At 38.7% G+C, this 22,765-nt stretch overlaps 1 protein-coding gene across 1 annotated transcript in view; it reads left to right on the top strand.

Annotated features, from left to right (window-relative positions):
• Positions 1 to 22,765, top strand: part of LOC116491251 (VPS10 domain-containing receptor SorCS1-like) — a 289,913-nt gene that overhangs the window by 246,412 nt on the left and 20,736 nt on the right. Inside the window, exons 17-23 of the mRNA XM_032191107.1 lie at positions 1,632 to 1,745; positions 2,754 to 2,925; positions 11,297 to 11,483; positions 16,382 to 16,515; positions 18,196 to 18,319; positions 19,301 to 19,413; positions 22,624 to 22,755. Coding sequence (XP_032046998.1) covers positions 1,632 to 1,745; positions 2,754 to 2,925; positions 11,297 to 11,483; positions 16,382 to 16,515; positions 18,196 to 18,319; positions 19,301 to 19,413; positions 22,624 to 22,755 — 976 coding nt within the window. The remainder of the gene's footprint in view (positions 1 to 1,631; positions 1,746 to 2,753; positions 2,926 to 11,296; positions 11,484 to 16,381; positions 16,516 to 18,195; positions 18,320 to 19,300; positions 19,414 to 22,623; positions 22,756 to 22,765) is intronic.

Below are 22,765 nucleotides of genomic sequence, written 5' to 3'. Positions count from 1 at the left end.
AGCTCCTAAGGTTTTCATCCTTCTTACTGTCCTGTCTGGCTTGATGTGCACCCAGGCACTATGTAAACACTCCAGTGATTACCTGCTGGCACTGTACCATGGGCACATGGGCCCTGTGACCCATGGTCTAACTCCAGTTGCTGACATTTAGACATGCACACTGAACAGAGAACCCCTGTCTTGGAAGAACTGTTAGAAATGGAATTTAATGAGAAGACAGGGAACAATGAAGTGAAAGTTCATAGCCAAAAAAACACTGTGTTTACACGCAACCCATTCCTTTTCCCTCTGATTTTGTGCGTTTTTGTACATTCCTCAAACCACCTTGATCCTTCCCTTTTCTTGCCTTTGATTCTTCCCCTTGGCATCTCATAATAAGTTTTGTGCAACCCCCAGATTCTCTTTTTTTGGCATGGCATAATGAGCTCTGTACCCCTGCGTGCAGTAACCCTGCTCAGTCTACAAAGTAATCTGGGCAGAGCCTTCCCTGTTTATTATCTTGTAGGTCTTACCCTGGAAATGGTTTGATGGTTCTCCTTTGAACAGCCCTTAGAGGAACCAGGAAAGAGTCTTCACTGGCTCTATCCACATTATTGGTGTTCCTTATATACAAACATGAGCCTTTAGATCACATAATCTAATTTACTCTAATCCTCTTTTGTTAGACGTTAGGCTACATGATATCAAAAAAATTAAAGATAACAAGAAAAAAAAAAAAAAAAAGGAAGAAAGAGATCACTTAAGATCACAGTTAATGAGATAATGTCACAACTGGAATATTGGAAAGGAGTCTGTGAACCTCTGGATAGCAGTTCTCAGAAATAACGATCCATTAACTTCTCAGTTATGGTTTATGGAGAAAGCTCAGTATAAGGAATAAGAATGATTTTCCACCCAAACAGAACAGAATACTGTTTAAAGAGTTTATTTCATTTGTTTATTTGTTTCACAAATACGGAACTAAAAATGAACAATTTTTATAGTGTCTTTATTTGGAATCAAAAACAGTTGGAATTGTTTATTTTTAGTGGAACTGAAGCTAATTTATTCATAGCTAAACCCAACTTGCAACAAAAGATTCCAGTTTGACTCATTGTTTCTGACACTTGGTTTTTGGTAGCATTTCCTCTTCCAAACCAAAATAGAAATGAAAATTGCAGCCATTACCAAATACTTCTGTTAAAGCCTTCATTCAGCTCTCTCAGAGTTGTAATTTTTCCTGTACAGCTAATGTGATATAGTTTTCAAATACAATGAATTGTTTAGCACTTCAGGTTTCTAAGATACAACTGAGACAGCAGTGATTGAATTTGGTGATCTCTGGCTTTTATTATATTTGGGTCTAGAGCTGAGCATGAGAAATACTGTTAGACTGTGGAGGGATAACAGATAAAGAAGTAGCTCATGAACTCCCTGAATAAAACAATGGTCTGTTTCTGCTTGTTTGTGCTCATTAGAGGAATTTTTTTCTCATTAGAAGAATTAGTTGTTTTATCAGTAAAAAATCAGAAACACTAGGAAGAAACAGATTGACAAAAATCAAGACTTGAATCCATAGTAGTGAGCATGAACTAATACCTGTGTTTATTCTTTTTTATTTTTTAATGTGATTTTCTTTAATGTTAAAACAGTGATTATGGATATGAACGTCACAGCAATGGGCAGTGTTTACCAGCGTTTTGGTATAATCCATCTTCTTTGTCAAAAGACTGCAGTGTTGGACAGAGTTATCTCAACAGCACTGGGTAAGTGGCACAGAAGGTGTTTTTTTAGGTAGACTAGCAACACAGATTTCAACCTGATAACAGCTACTGACAGTATTTTCTATAGGTGACTCAAAGCTGGGTAAAGCCCTGGGGACCTCTTTATTGAGTTTGTTAGGGTGCACGTTCTGGCCCTCCAGATTGCCATCATGTATTGTCCAGACCTTTCTATGAAAAATGATGCCATAAAGAAACCTGAGTGGAAAATGTAAGGCAAAGGCCAGATCACTAAATCTCTGAAAAGTCTCCTCTTAAAATCATGTGGGATCAGGTGAGGCAGAAAGGGTGGAAAATAATTTAGAGGACTGATGTGTAAACTGATGTATAAGTGAAAAGAAACAATAGATGGGCAGCTACTCCAAATGCTGATTGTTCTTTGGCTTTCTTGGAAGTCAATAAAGATATATTATATATTAAAAGACTGACCTTAAGCTGCATTTCTCATGCAAGTGATAAAACAAAGGAATCCAAGCTGCTTTGACATTTTGTACATAGATATAGTTTAGATAGATATAATTTGCTTTTTTTCTTCAACTTTGTAATTTCTGTTGCTCTGGAGAGTTACATCTTGAGTGAGAGATGTCTCACAGCTGATGAGAAGTGAATAGTTTTATGATGTGAGAAAATCTTCTTAACTACACCTAAAAATATAATAACAGAATACAATTCCATACTGTATGTGCATATTACTTATTTATAACTTTATAGTTATTTAACTTATAACCTAGATCATCATATAAATCTATATTTTATGCGATCTATGTAGTATGTGATATATAGATGTGCTACATATCATATGCTATTAACAACATAATTATTTACTTGTATATTAGGTACACAGGGATTGCTTGGCTGAGAGGCAACAATAAAAAGTTGTCTTCCAACCTCCCTAGTCTAAAGAAACCTTGAAAATGGCTCCCTGTTTCCAGTTAACCCTGTTAACCCCTACCTCCTTGCATCTTGCAGAGATTTCTCTCTTTACCTTTGCAGGTACCGGAAAGTTGTTTCTAATAACTGCACGGATGGTGTGAGAGAACAGTACACAGCAAAACCACAACAATGTCCTGGCAAAGCCCCCCATGGACTTCGCATAATCACCACTGATGGCAAATTGACAGCTGAGCAAGGACATAATGTCACTTTCCTGGTGCAGCTGGAAGAGGTAGGCTCTATTTTTGTTACATCCCAAGCCTCATGGCTGCATTTCAGTCTGATTCATGCCAGACAAAGTTTGTAAAGTGGTGAAGAGGTGAACCAAGAGGGTGTGAGATAAAGTCAGCTCCATGATGTAGCTGTGGCAAAGTATACTCTAAAAGGTAACGGATGACGTATGAATACATGTACAGTGAGACTGAAAGTCTATCCTGTGCAAAGGGTAATTGGGAGAAGTTGATAAAAACTGGGAACTGGCCTTGCCTGGGAATTTCACAGTAGGACTGGAGAGCAGGCCAGTTATATGCTATAATACAAAGGAGAATAAACTATGGTTCTAGGAGCGTAATTGTTTATACACTACATTATTTACCAAATTAGCTATTTCAGTGACAAAAATCACAGCACTTACCAGAAAAGTTAAACAACCCAGCAAACGAGCAACTGTCACATAAAACAGTGTCAAATTTATAGAATCACAAAACAGCTGAGGTTGGAAAGGATCTCTGGAGTTTGTATAGTCCAGCCCTGTTTCTCAAAAGGAAATTTCTGTCCCTTGCAAACAAAGCAGAGGTATCACAAAACAAGAACTTGCCATTTTCTGTTTAGTTCTGCCTTGCACTGGTATGGAACATAGTATAATCTAGGATATTTAACATTCACCCAATCTGTCCCACCTGTTATTGCTGAAGAGAAGGCGTCAGACATGTTACAAAAGGCTGGATATGTGTGTATGCATGTGTCATTTTGCCCAGTGACACATGAGGAAAGTGTGTCCTAATCAACCCTTTCCCCCTGAAGTAGTGGCCAATATTTTTAAGTGCTTGCCTGTGGTGAGGAGTCCTCCTTCAGCTTTTATCGGACTCAGTAAAAAAAACAAAGAAAACCAACAACTGGTCTTTGCTTGTGTTTGTAGTTCCTTCTCATCTATGTATCTCATGTATTCATGCATCCCTCTGAGACAGTTTGTTTGAAGCCTTCAGATCTGCAGAGGTGTTCCATGCACCACAGCCTCTCAGCTCTATTTGTTCATGCCTGTGTTCCACTTGACCCACAGGACAAGGGATAGGGGGTTTAAACTAAAAGAGTGTAGATTTAGATAAGCAGATACAAATCATGGCAATAAAAAATGATGTTTACACTCACCTGTGGGAGTCAGACAGGAACCACAGCACAGGGGGGTTTCTTAGAGAATCTCCTTATGTCTGCAATGATGCTCAAGGTTGGGACTGTGGACTCTGTCATTCTGATGATGATAATATGTTAGATTGGAAAGGTTTCTCCAGGTTAGTTCTCGTATTAGTCTGGGTATAATCATCATGATAATCTTACTGAATGACAGCAGCCAGAAAGTATTAACACTTCCTTCTGTAGTTAGCAGGTGTCCCATTGCATGAAGCATTGCTGAAGTGTTTAATAAATGGAGCACTGTACTTACACTGGTAATTTTGCTCTTAAATTTCTATTGAGATAGGCAGAATAGCAACAGAATCTCTGTCACTAAATGGCAGCACAAGAGAAATCCAGGTGTTCTTTAAAGTACATTTTTCTATTGCCTCAAAATAGTGCTGGTTTATAGGTTAATTCTTTGTCCTGGCCTGGACTCTATGCACAGACCAAGGGCTGGTACCTCTCACCTGTGGCACTCAACAATAGTTTTTCCTCAACATAAACGACTTGAATCCTTGCTTTATTTTTGCACAGCAATAAAAATTGAACCCAAAACAAAATGAAAGCTGCAAAGACATTTTTCCTGCTCAAGTTCTTAAACCCAACATCCCTGGCATATTTTCCTGCTCCATTGTAGAAAATAAATAGAGGAGTTTTATTAAGTGGGTGTTGTTTCTGCATGCTTTCCCCATCACATGGTCATGAAGGTTTCCTGCCTGTCACAAACCCAACTGTTATTTGTGTATTTGAGTTATTGGTAGGAACATCAGACATTTGCTGTACTGCTTCAGCAGAGACACTAAAAGCAGCCGCACAACACTTTTCAGCACAATGGCTTTCAAACTTGTTTTGTCTGATTGCTCATACATCTTTGCTGAGGAAATGGATGGTAAAGACATTCAGGGCAGAACGGTTCAGGGCTTTAGCTGTTTCATTACAAATAATTCACAGAGAAACTGCCTACTCTAATTTATTTTTTATCTTGATAAAATGACAGCCAAAAGTCTTTGACATTCCAGGTCTGCTTCAGTTCTCACTTGCCAAAGTCACTCTACTGGGAGTAGATTTTGGCTTGCTTTTGCCTACTTTCTTTTGCTGTTTGATGTTTGCATTAGGTTAATATGTGAGAAAACTCATTTGTTCTAACAGTTCAAGCCATGGGCTAGAATTCAGGCCACCTGATCTCATTCCTGAACTGCACTCAGAGCTCTTTCTGTGTCACCTTGAGTAAGAAACTTAACATTTTACTTATTTGTTCCCTCATCTGAAAATAGAGCTTTCTCCTTCATGTGCTCCATGCCTTTCATTTTTATGCTGAATGCTTATAAGGCTAGAGAATTCTCTCTTACCAGGTGAATATACAAGTACAGCCCTGGATTTAATGTAGATTGCAATGGGTTTCTGTAGTGACAGTGTTAAAAAATGGTTACCCAAGGTACGTTGTGTCTCGGGTACATTCAATGAGCAAGGGGGACCCTGCTGGCATGGGGACAGTACTATTAGCATTCCCCACCGCAGCACTGTGGTTTGCTGTGATTCAGAATTCAATTCAGCTAAAGTCTCTGGAGATGAGCTTAACATTAGGATTGTTTTGCTTGTTTGTGTGCCCAAATTTAAGATGCACAACTAGGAGTACTTGAAAGCATAGGTTGTAGTTTTTCACAATATCCCAGCGTGTTCCCCCTTTTGATATCACAAGTTAGTTAGCAATGAATATGAAAATCTGAAACCTTCATCCTAACTTTAAACACACATGCTGAATCATGGCTGTTTATCTTACTAATACTAGCATGTTCCTGTTAGTAACACACAGCCAAGGATCAGTACACCCTCTCCCCCATACCACTGTCATCTGAATTATAATTGCATTTTCTGTGTTACTGATAATGACAAACTTGTTAGGAGAAATCATAGCCTTTAATGCATTTTTAAATTCACCGCTGAAATTCCATGAAAATATACAAAATTTGACCTCTCCTTCATAATGACACAAAACACCACAGTCTTCAAAAGCATCTTCAGTCATACAAGTTGAATTATTTGGCATAGTCTTGAGAGGCCGTATTTGTTTGTTCCTGTGAAGCACAAAAGATCTAGTCCTCTAGAAAAGGCTTATAGATGAGTGGTGATGGCAGAACTGACAGTCAGGATGAGAGATTTGATTAGTACAATTAACTGTTTTGGTGTAGAAAAAGAGGTGCATGTGGAAAGCGTCAGGCTATTTGTCCTCATAAAAAAGTGAATTCTATTCAATTTTGGCTTTTTTAAAAAAAAGTTAAGAGCATCTCTGTAAGCAGGAATTTACAGATAAAAACATGATTTTCTGTATTTGATCAAGTTGAACATAAATACATTTTAAAATTAATCATATGCTTACACGGATATAGACCAAAGGTATCCCATGCACAGATGCTCAGTTGCAATGGAAATGTTTGATGGATGTTTTATGATGGTGACAGGAACATGCCACAGTGGGAAGAAAGTTTGACGTAAAGAAAACACAAAACAGAGTTTGAAAACATTAATTCATGAAGACAATCCAACAACAGTGGTGTCCTGCCTCTTGCAGAAGATAATTAAATCCATTTTCAACATCTGTAAGGAAGAGGTACAAGTTGATGCATAATTGAAGACTTAAAAATTAAATCTGAAACATGGGTACCGAAATTAGAAACCTTGAACTGTGTTTCATAGTTTTAATACTTCAATTTATATACAAAGACTGGAATTTAATAAGGAAGATTCATGATTACAACCTTCTGGGCAAGATTCAGACAGTGTTTGAGAGAGAATCCTGATAGATGGGTGGGAATGAGCCCTAACCTCAGATACACCAAAATACCCAGGGCTGCATAAAAGCAATCAAAATGTAACAATATTGTTGTGAACTAGATAGGCTGTTTCTTGGCATACCCTGAGGCAGAAAGCTTCGCAGAGTTTGTTGGAAGCATATAGGTCTTGTGTATGCTTTACTGTTTTGGCAAGATACAGGGAAAATGTGCATTTGGCTTTGGGGGAGGGTGAGGGTTGTGTTTATGATTAGAAATTCCCTAGGTGTTTAATGAGAAAATCCCTTAGAAAATAGTAAATTTCCAATTTATATTTTACTATCAAATGTTCTGTAGGTAAAAGGCATAAGATGGGGTCTTGGGAAAATTGTTTTTAATTCCCAGGGCTTTTTCACAGGTCACAAGGAGCACTCGTGCTTGAAGTTCAGCATACGCTTATGTCTTTGGCTGGACTAAAGTCTTTATCAAGATTGCAGTGTAGTTCTTCAGGTATATCCAACATTGTTCATACTGCAACATATTATAAATGAAATACTGTATATTTTACCTAATACAAAGTAAGATGAAATCCACTAAAATTACTTTTATTTCTCTAGCTATTGTAATTGGTTGCTGCCTAGCTTAGTGTGATTAAAGTACAGGAGCTGAATGCAGAGATACCACCACAAGCAGCCAACTTGGCAAATTTTTCCCTTGATGCCTAAGAGCCCTGGCATTAAAGCCCTCTTACAGCACAGGCCAGAGAGGCTGACCAAAGACAACTCAGTGCTGATTGCATCCAAGTGCTTTGCTGTGGCTGCAGAAATAATGCGGTGAGTTTTATGTCCACCTTAATCAGGCTAAAAGCTTTAGGAAACCCTATCACAGAGCACTGGATTTGTCAAAATGATGAGAAGTCAGAAAAAGCAACAGGAGAGATTTTAGTAAGAGATATGTATATGCATCAATCTTTTGGAAAACAAAACCTCTCTTGGTAAGATAGCCACTTGCAAATGGCTCTCTAGAGCTGCCTGAGACACAGACAGCTGGGGTTGATGTAGATCAGGCGTAGGATGTACTGAAATGTTTTGATTTGGGCTTACCTGCTTTATCCTCTGTCTTGTGCCCATGCTCTCTCCTGGCACAGATAAAACATTATTAAAAAATCAAAACCACAGTCTCTTTGTTTTCCTGACTTTTTTCTTCCCCTTTCTAAGCTAGAATTTTAAATGTCAGCCTTTCAAAATGTGGCATTTTCAGAGAAGTGTTATAGCCTGGATCTTACTGAATGGAAAATGTTTTTTTCCAGTTCAAAGAGTTTTAAAACAAAACAGGAAAGGCCAAGACAAATGAAAAAGACTGGGGGAACAGCAGCTGAAGTTCTTCTTCAATTAGTTTTTTCAGATGTCCCTGTCAGCATCTTTTCTCCCTAGGGAATTAGGAAGAAAATTTGAAATCTAAATCCTCCATGTGTTGGAAATGGCTCCCTTCTGTGGCAGCACCTGTAGACACTATGGCTTTTACGGCAATAGAGAAAATGAAGATGAGATAAAACACTCTTTGGGGCATGAATTTTGACACTTGCAGAAACAGGGCTGTTCTAACATTGAATCAGCCTGTTCATGTTCCTCTGCTACCTCAAATATTCAGGGGAATGTACATTGTCCTGAAATACATCTCAGCTGCATGAACTCAAATATACTCAGAGATGATAAAGCCAGCAGGGTCACAACAGTGGTGTGGTTTAACCATGCAGACTGCTTTGTCCCAACAATATGGCTTTACTGAATAATTGTTCTACTTAAAGATATCATCTCTTTTTAGTAAAACAAACAACAACAACAAGAAAGAGTAAAGCCCTAGCGATGGGATTAACAGAACTGGAAGAGGGTATTTAGAGAACTCTGTCTTTGGTCTCAGTGAAGCACCATGCTTGAGAGAATATATTTCCCCTTTGACCAGGGGTTCAGAGCAGAGGAACTCATGCATGCTCACCTTTCTTTGTGGACGCATATCCCATCTGATACCTGATTGTTGGCTCGGTCGAACAGGGCATCAAGTCAAGATACCCCAGAACACTGCATCTTACTTGAAACTTTGCAGAGCCTCTTTCAAATAACTCACTTCACCAAGGGGCTTAACTTCAGAAACTTATTTAAGATCAACCCAGGGGCAACCTGGATCTGGCTTAACACATGAGGTCCCCATGTTCTTTTTTGTTTGATTGCTTGTTTTTCTGCCAGCATATTCAATTTGGCCTTCTCCCTAGTGACTCAGCATCTCAGGGTTCTTTTGCCCTTACTGGTGCTCTCAGAAGGAGGACAGGGAGCTGCTGTCTTTACCTTCAAGACTCTGTACAGAAACAGCATAACATATCTGTAGGAAGCCCCAGGCATGTAACTCTGTCATGGGATGCCTTTCCCTCCACACATTCAGCCTGGGATCATCCAAAGCAGAGCAATACTTTTATTTCTGTCTCATCATTTTGGAAGCAACTGAGCTTCCAGCAGGGTGCCAGGGTAGTGTAATGACTGCCACTTTAACCTCTACAGAGCATCTGGGACAATTTATCTCTCTTGTTATCCCCAGGTATAGCTCTTCTCCCCCTGCTTTCCAATCAGCCAGGCCTCCACCATTTCTGACTTCACAACAAGTGATAAAAAGACCGAGGAAACATGCTGAATGGAGGCAGATCTGTCACAGTTCCCTCACACACACACACACATTTCCTTTTCCAATGTGGAAACCTGCCTGATGCCAACCATTTACACAGGTACCTTTCATTCCAGCTGGGCATCCAGAGGACTGTCTTGGTGGAGTTGAGGGGGGGAAGGAAACCAAATCAAAGTAAATTGAATATCCTTTCAGCCAGTTTTATGAACTGCCCTCAGCTATTAATTTAGCAGTGTTCTTCCAGACAGTGGCAGCTGCTCCAGCACCGGCCTGTGGAGGAAGCTGCTCCATGGCAACAGGCAGCAAGCGTGAGCTTACCCGCGTGAGCATCATGCAGAGCCACTGAGGGGCACTTTCAAATGGAGCAGGAATGCTTAAAATTGTGACAAGATACCGCATCTCCCCTGAAAGGGAGAAGATCCGTAGCAGCCACTGTTGCTATACAGGTCAGTGTAGGCTGTGCAGCGATTTTGCTGTCAGAAGCTGCCCTTACCATGGGCATATCTCTGCCTTGTGATATAGGAAAGGCTTGCAAGTGTTTGTAGTGTGTGACATATGGATTATCTGGAATTATTATTATTATATTTTTTTTTAAACAGGTGTGATTTCTCAGTGTTTGTCTGCGTGTTAAACTGGCTTGCAAACAAAAAATCAAAAATTTGCTTTTTGCCTGTAAAACAGAATAATGAAATGTAACCTCCTTTGGGTTTAAAATACTTTTTAGGGCTGGATGACTTCGATGTTGAGTTTGATGGAGCTGCATGGACCAGGCTGAAATTCAGTTTCAAGAACAGAAGATTAAAACCAATTCTAGGATTGCTTCACATTAAAGTGTCTGGCATGAGCAATACAAATCCCTGATATCCTTGGCTTTTGTTTTAGCATTTTTTCTCCCAGCTGTGAATTTTATTTATTTATTTGTTGTGATTTATTGCAACAGTTCTGAAGCCTGCTAGACTGGCAGTCCAGGACACTGATGTCACAAAGTAGCAGTCTGAGTTATGCTACAAACCCTCTCTGCTAGGATAATCTGTAGGCAGAAGGATAAGAGTTTAATCAGCCCTGTTAATTTATTAGCACTTCTCTTTTGACGCAGGGACAAAGTGTCCCATTTAGTGTTAGTACTGTTGGTAGCTATTCTGAAGCAAACACAAATCCAGGTCATTTTAATCAAGCCACTGCATAAGTCATAAGCTTCTGTAAGCCGTTGTTATCATGTGAGGCTGAAGTAGTTCTTTTAACACCCCGCCACTTTGATATAGTTAACCCTACCCAGAGGACTTCTCAAAGTTCCTTCTTGTTTTGTTCTACTTATCTACTTATTATGACTTAAATGCAAAACTCACAAAGTGGGTTGTTCCAAATATTCTTGAGGCAACTTCAATAGCTACCCATGTCCTCGGTGCTTGTTGAGATGAGAATGATTCCCCACCACAACACACAACTTCACAATAAGGAGACCCAGCCAGTATGTTTTCCAGAAGATCCCCTAGCTCCCCTGATAGCTAGAAAAGCAGGGCTACAGAACACATCTTTGATAATATTTCCTTAACAGTGCAGCCAAGTCAACCACAAGAACTATCACTTTCTCTACACTGACTAATAAGCAGGTTGATGAAGTCGCCACCTTTCCTCTGGTAGCATCAGACTGTGGACTGATGTGCCAGGAGATCTTTTCCAGAAGAAAAATTAAAAAAAAATAAAAATTAAAAAAAAAAAATAAAAAAAATCAGAGTCTATTTTGACCCTTTCTCTTTTCTGTCACCACAGGGAGACCTTCAGAGATCCCTCATTCAGGTGGATTTTGGAGATGGCATTGCTGTTTCATATGCTAATCTCAGCTCAACAGAAGATGGGATCAAGCATATTTACCAAAACGTGGGCATATTCCGAGTGACTGTGCTAGTGGAAAACAGCCTGGGATCTGACAATGCTGTTCTGTACCTGCATGTAACATGTATGTTCATAATGATTTTTAGCTTTTGTCATTCTTTATATATATATATATATATATATATATATATATATATAATTTATATATAAAATATAAGTATATATATATATATAATTTTATATATATATATAATATATATATAATTATATATATATATATATATATATATATATATATATATAAAATTTTCTCTTGGAGATGATGTTTGAGGCTTTGCAGCTGGGAGGGGAGTGATGGAAGATGATGAGTGTTTATCTGTCCTCCAGCAGAGGACTCCAGAATGGGAGGAGACACAGAGAATAGTTACATTTGCTTTTTGAACCACATTTTACCTTCAATTTTGGGTGGTCTGCTCTGAGACACCTCAGAGGAGGGTCCGTCCCTTTCTGAATTGCCTTGTCAATAGCATGTTTACAGTTCCACAAAAATAAAGAGATTCAGGATCTGTAATCACTTTTAAAAGCCTTGACTTATACTTTGTGCATGTGTTTTGCCCCCTAATGAAACGCAGCTGCATTTGGGATGCAAACCAGTGCATTTCAGTCTTTCTGTTGTCATAGGAACCAAAATCTTGGTGTTAAAGTGTATAACAAGAAGAAATATTATCTTCACATTGCTGTTTAGCTGTTCTTTTCAACCTTTTTATACTTCACCTGTCTCTGATTTACCACTGAAATGTATCTCAGTCCTTGCAGAAAATAATCAGTGTGTTCTTTAATCTTTATTCTGTCTCACGTTTATGAAACCAAAGGGTTGAACTGTTACTGGAATTTCATAATATCCCTAATGGATTGGCGGGGGAAAGGGTGCACATAATTTACTTTATATGTTGTTCCCCCCACCCTTTTTGTTAATAGTTTATATTTTAGACTGTGTATTTTTGTGGCAGATTTAATGGAAAAAAAAGGAAAATCTAAAACTTAGTTATTTTTATGTAAGTTGTGCTTACAAAATATCACTTAGCCACCACTAAAGTAACTCTACATACTCCCTAGACAATTTAGCACATTCCATGTACTCCAGTTTTGGTGTTACTTATAGCACGAAAGCATCTGCCTCTTTAGGGGAAGAGGGCAGCTCTTTAATGGTGCACAGTCATATCAGCAGATGGGAGCAGTGGGAGTGGTAGCTGTGGGAGACAGTGGCTTTATGAGGGAGCACTGAGCTCTAGGGGAGTGGGAACAAATACCTCCCTGATTGCCTTCCTTTAGAAAGACCTTAACATTCTTGACCAAGGTGTACCGTTTATGATTCCCTAACCTGATACTGTCCTGTGGCAAACTTTTATGTCACATAATCCTTCAGCAGTGCCATGTGTTTCCAAAACTCATAATTATATCTTGCAAAAAGATCTGTATTGATAAATCAGGTTATTATCAAGCTATTTTATTTTATTTTATTTTATTTTATTTTATTTTATTTATTATTTTTATTTGGGGACTTAGCCCATACCACTTTTGTGTAAATGCACTGGTGAGTCAAGGTAAGTTCTCAGCTTTCAGACAGCTTTATTTTTTTTATTTATTTATTATTTTATTTTTTATAATATCATCCCATATAGAGTAGGGAAAAGGATGTTTGCAGTAGAGAGATAGTTTCTGTAGTCACTTTGCCTTCCTGTTTGTGCTTGGAAACTTAGCAGGCTGCAGAAATCCTTCTCCCTCTGCTGCCAGTTGTGAATGTCAGCTCAACAGAAGCCATGGTTTGTTTATTTATTTATTTATTTATTCACTCTGTAAAAGGTCATTGGAATCAAATGGAGAAGTGTTTTGGTAGTTGATATTTCACAGAAGGTTCTGACAGCCTTCTGTGGTCAGGGTTTGTAATTGTTTGCTGTTTGACAAGAGATGATTCCACAGGGACCATTGCACATGCTTTGTCTATCTGCACACTAATGAGGCCACATGAAGCAACAACTGCTTTCTCATGCAACAACAAAATGGAAGAAGAAGGCAGGGGCCCAGCCCTCACCCTCACTCATATTGGCTTTCTGGGTAAAACAGTTTTAATCAATTTTCTCAAGCCATTGAAAGCTTAAGAACTACTTCAGTTGTTTTAGCCATACAACAAACAAACAATATCCACATGTGTTCATGTAACTTAGCAGCTGATAAAATGTAAATTTCTGTGTTGTGATGAAGCCAACATGGGACTTAAATACTGCATGATCATTGCAGCAGGACCTGACGCAGACACCTGGCCCCCTGGAGAAGTCACATCCCTGAAGTATGTCTCTCACCTCTGCAAAGATTTAGGGACCTCAGAAAAGGCTGCAAACTGAGCATAGTTTATTCTAACTAAAAATAGATTGGCTGAGGCCAGAGATATACAGTAAATCCAGTCCCTTCCAGAGTCTGATGACTGTGTCCACAAAAGCTTCTAAATACTATTGAAATGCTTGCATTGCCACTTGTCTCTCTATTAAGTAAGGGCTCCAGTCTGTTTTATTTTGCTTGTGGTGTATAAGCATGGCTTTGGCCTCTTGAGAGTTTTGTAAAAATACATGTCCTTACAATAAGACACACACTGTATTGCTCAGATCCATAGAAAAGCAATGTGCAGCCTGAGTGCCCTGAGAATTTTAGAAAGGGGCACTAACTGGGTGACCGCTTGTTACAGGGTTGATACATGAGAATGTGCAGACTTGGGCCTTCCAACACCCTTCCTTACCTGTGATCAGCCTGTAAAAACCTTGCTGAGGGTGAAGCTGCAGGCACTGAACCACAGTGTTTGTGATCTCCAAGATCAGAGTAAAGCCTCTACCCAGTGCCCTCCTCATCCTGCTGCAGCCCTGGGGCTGGTGCACAGGAGCAGTACCTTTACTGCAGTTGGTCCAGTGATCTGCAAATGCAGATTATTGTGAGGAAGGAGCATTTTGGGGTGCATGGACAGCAAATTGTATATAAAGTGCTTCTCCAGCCAACAGGCTGTCTCTGAAACGACAGGTTAAAAATTCCCCTGAGACATTAGTTCTGCATTTGTCTGAATACTTCAAAATAACAGTACTTTTCCAAGGGAGCCTTTTGAGAAGCTTTTCCCTTGCCATTCTCAGGGACTCGTACACAGTTTTTCCTGGGGTAGATGAAGGGCTGTAGTTACCATGGCCCTGCATGAAGCTCAGAAATGAATTCTCATCAAATTTACCTGGGAGGAAGCAGTCTCCTAGCAGCTAAGGGCCTATAAAGAGTGAACTATCCCCATCTGCTGGCCAGATAATAGTTCAGCATTTCAGCCACTTTGACCCGTCAGCTGTTTGCACAGAAATAAATGCAAAGCCAGAATTGACTTGTTTGAGATATTCTTTCGTGTTCTTTCCTAGTTGGCAGATGGTGAAGGTCTGAGAAGGTGCTGGGTGTTCTCTGCAGTGCTGGGTCATTTAAACTATATTCAGAGCAGCTGTGTAGTTACATGGGAGTGGATTAAATTTTACATGGGCTCCATTGTTACTGCTGTTACCACATCAGGTGTTTGGAAATGCATCCCTTTAGAGGTCCGTGTTGACACTGGGCACTTGGCAAATATCCCAAAAGATACCAGACCTGCAAAATATTCAGTCTGGGAAGCTGGTGGTTTTCAGTTCTTAGTGTCTTGCTGTGAGAGCAGGCAAGGCCAGGTCACAGAAATGTGCTGGAGCAGGGGTATTCCATTGAATGAAATTCTCACTTCTCAAGAATTTGTAAGAAGAGTGTTGACTGCTGACTATCAAAGGAAAAATGAGCCACAGTTTGGTCTATAGCAGGCTTTACTTATTCTGGTCATGGGTGACTCTTAATTGGGCTGCATCAAGTTAACCAGCAGCTGTGTCTACGCCCCAGAGAAATCTGCATTTTAGTAATGAGTCAGGAAGAGTGGTCCTTGTTGATATTGGCATTTGTTATACAGTCTGAATTGGGAGAATTTTTCCATGTCTCTCTGCTTATGTGTGATGTATGGCATAATAGAGTGTTTGCTCTGAAATGTATAGTGTTTCTCCACATTGAAAAGCAATGTCTAAGTGGTGATATATGCATAGTATATTTTCTGAAAAATCCTGTCCTGGAATATAAAAGATCCTTTAGGATCAGAGTATCTCAATTCCATATGAACAATGCAATCGATCCTCCAAAGCTGTGGTTTCTCCTTGTCAGCACTGAAAAGCTCACAGATGTAGGATGTAGTCTTAATTTGTTTTAGAAACCTGTATCCCCATATCACTTGGGGATTCTTTCTTTTTCTTTCTCTGTCACTCCTTGGACAATTGTCTTGTTATCTAAGTGAACAGTCAGAACACATTTAAAAAAAAAAAATCTATAGGACAAGATATAACAACAAAGGCCCATCTGTCTCCAGAAGATGGGAAGTGTGTAACTCTGGGTATAATGTCACTTGTCAAATGAATTATGTTCTGTTTATACTAAAGAAATAAAAGTGTTTGCTAAGGAAACAGAGGGAGTATAGGTTAACATTAAAATGAAGGCACTCTGTGAATAGATGTATTCAGACAAAATTTCATCTGGTATAAATAGATACAATACTGCTGAAGTTCTCCAAATCATAGCAATTTGCATTGGCAGAGATGCTCCGTGTCCACTAAAGCTATTTGTCCTGCACATTTTTAAGTCTTCCTGGTGAAGGGCAGAGTCACATAATAAGGGTCTGTCCCTATTATTTTAAGTGATAAGCATGCAATATTCAAGCAGTAAAGGGCCCAAGTTTTTCAGCTCCATGTATAGGGATGGTTCTTGTTTTATGTGGAACAGATCCAAGCTTACCTCTCTACAAATGACATTAGATGCCATGCCCCAGGGTAATTTAGACATCACCTCTTCCTCTAACCAATGTGTGTCCCCTCAGGTCTCCTCTCTTACCAAGTCAACATTTCACAGTGGGGAAGGACTCACCTCTTGTTTCTGTCTCTGCAGGTCCCTTGGAACATGTTCACTTATCTCTCCCATTTGTCACCACAAAGAACAAGGAGGTCAATGCCACAGCAGTACTGTGGCCAAGTCAAGTGGGAACACTTACTTATGTCTGGTGGTTTGGAAACAACACAGAGGTTTGTATTCCCTATGGACTGAGGTGAAAACAATTTGGGATGAACTCTCTGACTGAAAAGGGAGGAAGAGAGAGATCTGGAAATGCTTCTAAATAGTCAAACAAAAAAGAAAATTGTAAACCAGAGACAGAGACTAATTATTGGTTCTTTGATGTACCAATGTTGAAATGTGGCAACTGTTCTGTGATTATTGCTGGGACTTAGCTATTGGGTTTATTGGCATTTCATGCAAATTGCAAATAGGTTTGTTTGCATTTTCACCCAAGGTGGGTGTAGAGAACCAAAGTCCCAATGACTTCTAGTATGTACTTTCCCACTCCCATTTCTTCAACAGCAATAATAAAAGCTGAAAACTCCATGCACTGCATTGTGCTTCTCTGTGCTTGCAGAGTTTTGGTAAATCTGCATAGGCATTGCAACAGTTATTGTACATACCTTTGAAGCTGAAGTACCCAGAGGCCCTAATTAATCTCTAAGGGGAAATATTCTCATGGATTTTGTAGAATCAAGAGGGACCTTCAACCACATATGGTTATCTTCTGTATAATGCAGGTCAGAGGATTGCATCTGTACTTCCTGCTTTATTTAACTATTTTTGATTAAAGCAAAATCTGAGTTGTTTTTGTTTTGTTTTGTTTTGTTTTGTTTTTGGTTGTTTTGCATTAATGACATCCCTCAGATGATGGAGAATCCATTGCTTTTCTTTCTGACCCTCTCCCTCAACTACTTCCCTGTAGCTAATTATCCTGAGAGTTAAACATATGCCCTGTGTTTGTAGTCTGAATTTATCTAGCTTCAGTTTCAAGCTGTTGGATCTTATCACGTCTTTGTGTCTAGATTAAAGAACTCTCTGTAGTATCAGATATCATCTCCCCCTAGAGGTACTTACAGGCTGTGATTGTCACCTTTTAACCTTCCCTCTGATCTACTAAGCTCATAAGTGATCAGAGTTGGTCTAACTCTGTTCTCATTTAAGTGAGAGTTTTACTTCAGACTACAATGGGAACACAGTTTGACTTAATACTGTGTGCTTTGAAGATCTCATCCAGAGTTCATTAATAAGTGAAAATAGAAGTTAGGGCAAAAGCTGCAGAAAGGGGGCACAGCTCATTGATAAACTAATTTGCACTGTAGAGCAAGCTGAGGAGATCTATGTCCTCTCTAAAACCCATCACTTTACAAAAACAATGTCTCTATGTCTAAGAAGTCAAGAGAGCAAATGAGAAATCTTGATTTGCCTCCTGATTTTGCCACAACCTCTTTAAAGTGATCTTAACCAAGTCATTCACAGCTAGACCTGGGGGAGGAGTGTGACACCAGAGCAGTGAGTCTCATGGGCCCCCATATGGACCTCTCTGCAGCAAAAGACACTTTAACGGGGGATCCAGAACAGCCAGCCTGCTAAGTGGGAAGTTTCCTGGAGACAGATGCTGGGGAATATTGGGATCTTAAAACCTAACTCCTTTAGAAATTTTACATACCCTACTCTGAGCTCTGGGAAGACAACTTCATCTGGATCCCTGAGCCTACTCCAGAAAATTGGCTTCCATGTCACAGGACCCTTTCTGTGTCTAAGTTTCCAAGCTAAGTTTCCAAAATTATCCCAGTAGGCTAGAGAGCCAAACTAATATTTAATTTTCCTTCACAGCCATATTATTTTTTTTTCTGGTGTATTTGCAGCCACTGATCACTTTGGAAGGGAGCATCACATTCACATTTTCTGTGGAAGGGATGAACACCATCACTGTTCAGGTCTCAGCAGGAAACATCATTCTTCAGGACACAAAGACCATTGCTGTGTATGGTGAGCCCTTCCAATTTCATTTCACATAGGATTCTCCATAATCAAGAGCTAGAGATCCAGGTTACCTAGCAGCAACATAGGGTTGCTATTTCAGGATCCTTTGAGTCAGATTGTAAACTCAGTTCCAGTGGTGTCAACTCAGCATAAGATCTCTGAAGGCCACTGACTGACATTAGTTCATACTGAGATGATCACAGAATGTTGATCTCTTTCCCAGAGCCCTCTCTGTCTGTCATTTAACACAATTATCTAGACTTTAGGTCATTTTGCAAGCTGGTGTTCCCCCATCTTCTCCAGTAGAAGCGTCTTTACTCATGCAGAAGCTTCTTGGCTCAAAAAAAATAAGTCAATGCAGTGTGGTATAGTCCTGGACTGAAATCTATACTGATTTGACGCACTCAGGTCTCAGAAGCAGATAGGATGCACAAATGCTATATAGTGTAGATGTAATCTAAGAACCACTGAGAATCCCAGTTTAAATAGTTTACTGTAAGCACATAGTTAAAATGATCATTTTGAACATCTCTATTAAAAAAAAAAATAATAATAATCAAAGATTAAGAAGTATTTTTCCAAGTTTAGACCTCTCCCCACCTTTGTCCCTGTCCAGTTAAGATTTCAAATGTTTGGAGCATGTCTATGAGAGTATAATCACAGTTTCCTTCCCAGGGGTTGCCTGTTTCAGAGGTCAAGATTAAAGTATCATTTATATTCCCAACACAGCTTCCTTTCCAGTGCTATTCATCCATTAAAGTACGGACCTATCACCTTTTTCGGTTCTGTGACACTAGAGCACTGAATCTCTCAGATTCTCCAAATCTCTCAGATTCACTGCTAGATTCTCTGCCAGTGTGTGCATCATCTGCAGATTGATTAAGAGAAGAAAAGCACAAACCACAGCAAGTTTCACTAGGTTCTGCTGTTCGTTTGGCACTAAGAGATATTCACAGCCTTTACTTACCACCATGTCTTTCTCTGCAGAGCAATTTCAGTCCCTGCGATTATCATTCTCCCCAAACCTGGACGACTACAATCCAGATATCCCAGAGTGGAGGAGGGATATTAGTAGAGTAGTCAAGAGAGCCCTGGTGGAGGTAAGCAATGTGCATCATCTTCGTTATAGTGGCTCTAATTTCTGCTTTCTGCCCGTATTAGGGCTGGATATGGTGATATTTCAAGGTATGTCTTTGTCCCTACCAAAAAAGGAGGCTAGACCAGTGTTTTGAGTCCAGACTCCTAAATTTTAAGTGAAATTATCCCATCCTATGACAAGCTGGTACTCGGAGTAAGCCTTCAGTTTATTTATTTATTTTTTAATCACAGCACATTATATGGAATATTCACGGGAAAAGGGCATACAGAAAACAAACAGCTTATATCTGCCTATAGCTGTACAAATGTCTTTACTGCTGCATTGCAAAAGAAGTAATTCTTTTACTACTGTTCTTACACAGCAGTGGGTGTGCTATTCTACTGGAGTTGCAAATATGCTGTAGGAAATTTAGGAGACCAAAATTTCACTACAGAGAAGAGCACCTCAGTAAGTGCTTTATGTCCTTCATATAGCATGAGGCTCATGGGGCAGGATAGGATGCTATTTTTCCCAGGAACACTGTGGGGCAGCTCTGAAGTTCCTCCTCTAACTCTTGAAAAGAATGTCATAAAATTAGTGTTTGGCTGAAGATTTGGATTTCAAACTGAGTCTGAGATACATTAAGAGAAACAATTGAGGATTCTCAGCTCAGCAGAAAAATAGTGAAGGGAACTGTCTGAAACAGGTTTGTGTTCACCTGATTAGCGTGCAGTGTCTTTTTAGTCATTTTGCATAAATGATGACACAAATGAACACAGAAGCTTTTTAATAGAATCTACAAACTTTTTGTTCTTTTAAAAAAAAAAAGAAACCTGTCTGGATCCTTACTGAGCTGCTTTTTTTTTTTTTTTTTTTTATTATTATTAATTTCCTCAAAAGACAGGTGAAAAGGAGAAAAGAAAAAAAAAAAAAAACACATAAGAGTTTTCTGAAGCTTGTTCTTCTGACTTATTTATGTCTGTATCAAGTATTCAAGGCTCCACTTATCTTCCAGATGAATTTTCAGAATATAAACAACTCAATAAAAGAAAATAAAGCCATGAAAAAAGGATTATAAAACCACAGTACCAAAGATACATTCCAAAAGCAGAGTGGTGAAAATACAGTCCTTTTTTTCTTTGTTTGTTGGAGTTTAAAAAAAAATAAAAAATTGATAGCTAATTATCCCCTTTTATGTAGCTAAATGATTCACCTTAAACAAGCCTTTTGTGAGAAATTCTTATAAAAAATAAAGTTAAAACCCATAGATTTGATGGCAATTAAATACACTGTATAAAAATAAGTTGAATAACTAAATAATTTAACAGAAAATTATAGCTGTGCTATAGAATTTTTATGCACTTTTATTAAAGTATTACATTCTTATTACAGAGTCCCACAGACATGGATAAAAATTCTGCATAAGAAATTGTAGTTCCCTATTAAAATCTGATCTTCTCTGTAAGTAGGGGTAATTTCAGATTATCACAAAATATCCTCTTTTGTATTACAATTATAATTATTTCCTCACATCATTGATTTTGAGTCCCGTCTCCAACTTTTGATGAAGAAGACAAGAATAAACTGAGCAGTTTGGATAAAATAAATAAATAAATAAATAAATCATTCCCAGCCTCAGAAAATGAAGAGTTTACTTTAACCAGTAATACTATGTCTTTTTCTTGACATCTTAGAATAATCTTTTAGGCAAACAGAAATAATACAGTGTTCTACAAAGTACTTGAGTACCACAGAGAATATACAACCTTTGTATTGTTATAATTATTCTTCTAAATTCCCATTAAAACAAACAAAAAACAGCAACAGAAGGTTGTACTTTTCCTTGTCATGCAGTGGAAGGAGTGGAAGGGAAGGCTCCTTTTTTCATAACTCCATATGGTATTCACTGACTTGTAAGCAGTAAGATGTGGAATTGTCACTGAATTAGCTCAAATGATGGAGATCTGTAATCACAATTTTGCTGAAATCCCATCCTCTGTCCATCATTTCCTGGAAGGAACAGATGCTCCAACTCTTGGGTTGTGAACTACTAGGGAGAAGAATTCATGAGTCTTAAATCTGATTAACATCTGAGATTGTTTCATGTTCTGACTGCAGGAAATTCTCTGTGTTTGTGTCCAGCTGCTGTGGTCTGCCCTTATGTAAGGGTACTATATTTATTTTTATTTATATTTTTTTTTTTTCCTGGGAAGAGACCTACCAACATCAGCACTTGGAAACCAAAGATTTAAATCTTTTATTTAAAAGACCTTGACCTTAACCTTGAGATTTAAATGATGTTCTGGATAATCCACAACACAAAAAGGAAATGGAGAAAGATTCAGCAAACTATGTTTCTCCTCCTTTTGCTCATAAAAATTCCTGAAGGATTTTTTTTTCTCATTTACTGGAGAACACTACAATCTAATTGTGTAATGCCACAATAACAGCGGCTGAAACTGTACTCAGAGGTGGCCCTGGTAGTGATGACTATGGAATATTTCTTTTCTGAATTTTGGCTAATTTTGTATTGAACAGAGATTTGGGTATAAACTGGTTGTTTAAGATTTTCAGTCAACAAGACAAAAACCTAAAAATCTGTAGAATAATACAATCTTTAACAGCTAAAGAAAAAACAAACAAACAAACAAACAACAACAACAAAAAAAAACCTGTTCCTCATTAGGTTGTGGAATTGACCCAGAATATGAGCTATAAGAATTTGTTTGGCTTTTGGGATTCAAATCTGATTCATCTTCTTCTATCTCCCTGAGTCTCCACAAGGCTTTTAAGCTCTGTTTTGACTAATCACACCTCTAGAGTGCAATTCAGCCCACATACCTTGCCCTTTAACATACTGCTTCTTACCATTGACTAAATACAGAACCTCAGGGACCAACTTAGAATAGAGATACAATTTCAAAATAGCTAAATTTAGTACAAGTATCATACCATATGTGACCATTATTTAGCAGCATCTTTTAGCATGTCTGATTATAACTGTTGCCGTAGGACGCTGTATATTTTACTGGAGTATACGGTAAAATAACTTAGACTAGGAAATTATTATTCCCTGACTTTTTGCCTGTGCTGGAGTTTAACAAGATTCTCCTTGTAGTACAAGATGTTCCTTATGTCATTTATGTAAGTATTGTGATGCTTTCACAAAGAAGTTGTGAGCATTTGATGCCATCCCCACTGTTTATCTGTCCGTTAATTATCTATGTGTCAGGCAACAGGTATTTCAAGCAAGCATATCCTGGTCGCAGTGCTCCCTGGTCTGCCCACATCTGCTGAACTCTTCATTTTACCTTATCAAGATGCCCCAGCAGAAAATAAAAGAAAAACAGAAGACCTAGAACAGGTATTGTGTA

This window comes from Aythya fuligula, chromosome 7 (assembly GCF_009819795.1).
Source record: "Aythya fuligula isolate bAytFul2 chromosome 7, bAytFul2.pri, whole genome shotgun sequence".
Lineage (NCBI taxonomy): Eukaryota > Metazoa > Chordata > Aves > Anseriformes > Anatidae > Aythya > Aythya fuligula.
This window is presented reverse-complemented; position numbering and strand designations above follow the sequence as displayed.